The sequence below is a fragment of the Papaver somniferum genome, chromosome 8 (assembly GCF_003573695.1).
Source record: "Papaver somniferum cultivar HN1 chromosome 8, ASM357369v1, whole genome shotgun sequence".
NCBI lineage: Eukaryota > Viridiplantae > Streptophyta > Magnoliopsida > Ranunculales > Papaveraceae > Papaver > Papaver somniferum.
The window spans coordinates 130,068,609-130,071,296 of record NC_039365.1 but is presented as its reverse complement, the minus strand read 5'-3'; the positions used below and the strand labels follow the sequence as shown (position 1 = coordinate 130,071,296).

The 2,688-nt window shown below is 34.6% G+C and overlaps 1 protein-coding gene across 1 annotated transcript; it reads right to left on the bottom strand.

Moving 5' to 3' along the window:
- Window positions 1–688: 688 nt before the first annotated feature.
- Window positions 689–1,844, bottom strand: LOC113303042 (ESCRT-related protein CHMP1A). The gene has a single exon (XM_026552029.1). The coding sequence runs from the start codon at window positions 1,607–1,609 to the stop codon at window positions 998–1,000; it is 612 nt and encodes a 203-aa protein (XP_026407814.1). The 5' UTR covers window positions 1,610–1,844; the 3' UTR covers window positions 689–997.
- Window positions 1,845–2,688: the final 844 nt, after the last annotated feature.

Below are 2,688 nucleotides of genomic sequence, written 5' to 3'. Positions count from 1 at the left end.
GGTATCTTAATTTTCATGCTAGCAATGCCATAATAAAGACGTAGCACAACTAGGATGTTAGGCGAAAAGTTTCAGAAAAGCACTTGTGCTAAAAGGACAATTCAAGACACTAGTTCTATCTGTGCAAAGTGTGATAACAATAATATATTGAAACTTCAGTAATGATGTATATTCAGTTTGTCAAAGAAACTTACATGACCCTGTTACTAATTTGATGCACTTCTTGGAGAGAAAAAATGGAAAAAGTAACTAAGCATTCTAACAACAGTGCCATCCGAAATTGACAACAATAGTGCATTTGATGGTCCCAATGAAGAAACTGCCTTGCACAAAACTGAAGGAATGCTGTATTGTGACAATGAATAATAGCCAGCCTGAAACCCCTATTGGTATGGCTACCAAAATTCAGTTTATACAGTTTTACATACTCGTATAATAAACAGGTAGGATATTATTTTACTGGTTGGGACGGATTAATGACACTACAAGTGAGACATATGCCTGAAAATCTAATACTTGATATTGAAGGCAGTCAGTCTGAGCTTAGCGCCAGGCATGTTTTCCCCTATACAGTTGCCTGCATGTTTATAAAGGTATGTGTTGTATAGTAGAGAAATATGAGTTTGAATCTTTCACGGACAAGGTAAGAAACCAATACACAATCCAAAACAATAGAAGAAGAAAAACAAACAAAACACAGTCGGAAGCTGAAAGATAATCAGTTATTTAAATTACAATTCCTAGACCAAAAAGTTTCACTAGACTTGGACACAAAGCAAGTTAAAGGAAAGCCTACTCACAATAATTATGTCAAGCAATTTATGAATCAGATATAGTATCAAGTTCAAACATAGGTTCATACACATTGTTCTAGAAAAAACATGTTAACACTGAAACAGTAGTAATATCAGTAAATCTCGATAGATTATATACATCCTATGAAACAATAGGAAGTTGCCCATCTTTGAAATTAAAAGATTAGTAGTCTTGAATTTCCTTACCCTCTTGCTTTCAGTTCAGCAAGACGTCTTGAAAGATCATCCTCGTCGACTTTCTCCTCAGTTGCCGTTGGAATTGCATGAGCAGCTGGTTGTGGAAGGCCAACAGACACCTCCAATCCATAATCATCAGCAACCTGTTGCATCAAACTATTGACTTCTCCTTCAGGTGTGGATAAAGAAGTGCTTCCCGCCATTGAACTTTCCATAAACTCAGCTTGAACTTCCATATTAACAAATTGCTTTTCAAAAGAATCCATAGTTTCAGAAATTTTCTGTAAATTCCCAGTAGTAAGTGATGATTCTAAGGATTTAACAATCGATCCCATAGATTTAGTGATTGTACCCATCTTAGCCTGTGTATCAAGACGAGAAACAACAGCATCAAGACGAGAAGCTAAACGAAGGTAATTCAACTGTTCACTACGTTTACGAATGGCGTTCTCAGCATAAATTCTTGCTCCATCCATGTTTCCTTTCTCGATTGCTTTTTTCACTTTCAGCTTTTCTGATTTTTCTTCTTTGTCGCACTTTTTTGCCTGACGTTGCAGACTCTTTGATGTAAATTTGAGTTCCATGATCTGGTTCATTAGTTTTTCTGCGTTACCCATGGTTATAGGTTGGAGTATTGATCCACTAATTAATTGATGAAACAATCAATATTGAGATCTGATTGTAACAGAGAGTTAGGGTTTCGATAAGAAAATTTTGGATTTCTTTTTCTTCTTCCCTTTTGAGGTTTTTATTTCTGCGAAATAAGAATAAAAGAAGCTTCTTCGAAACGGGGACGCAATTTCCTTGTGGATCCCTTTCTGAGAGAAGGTTAGCAAAGATTGGACAGACTACTCTAGTGGCTCAACTAGGGTCCTATAAATCTATGCAAAGTTGCAAACACCGAACCGAAGTACAAGTGCTATGGGCAGACTCACTTCTTCGAAATGAAAGTGTGATTACCATTTATGAAGAGTATAAAGCACAGTTTGGCTAAGTTTGCCTATGTAGGTGGTGGTCCAGATTTTTCTATAGGGAAGATAAATCTACGGTTATGATTTATTCAACTTAAATATTAATATAAGTGTTTTATTAGTTGGTGTCTCATTAATTTCTCATAATGAATAATTCATGAATTTTTGATTTACCTTAATTAATATAATAAATACATAATTCCATTAATAAATAATTTTAGTAAAAATTACATCAAGAGACATTATTAGTGGTAGTGGAATAAGTAGGGTGGCAGAAGGGGTGACGGATGTTAGCGAGTGGTTGAGGAGGTAACATTAGTGGTGGTGGATGAAATAGTGCCGATGAGTGGTTTGTATGGTGGTGGGTGTCAGTGAGTATTAGTGGACAATATTAGTTCAATATCTTTACAACACGAGTAATATTGTATTATGAAAAATGTAATTAGTTGTTTTTAGCACGATTGACAAAGGAAAATACCAAATATTTCAAGGATAATAACAAATCATATAAGAAAAAATAATCATGACTGTTGGATCATCCAATTGGTACCTCTGCTATCTTTAGAACCCGATCCTGTAAATCGTGGTTTTACTATTAGAAATAAAATTGATTGCAATATAAAAGATGACGTAACAAGAAAGAAAAAAAAAAGATAAATTAATTCCGACTTAAGTTTGTTCAACCTAAATTTTATACATGATGTTTGTGGTTGAAATTAAAAGTA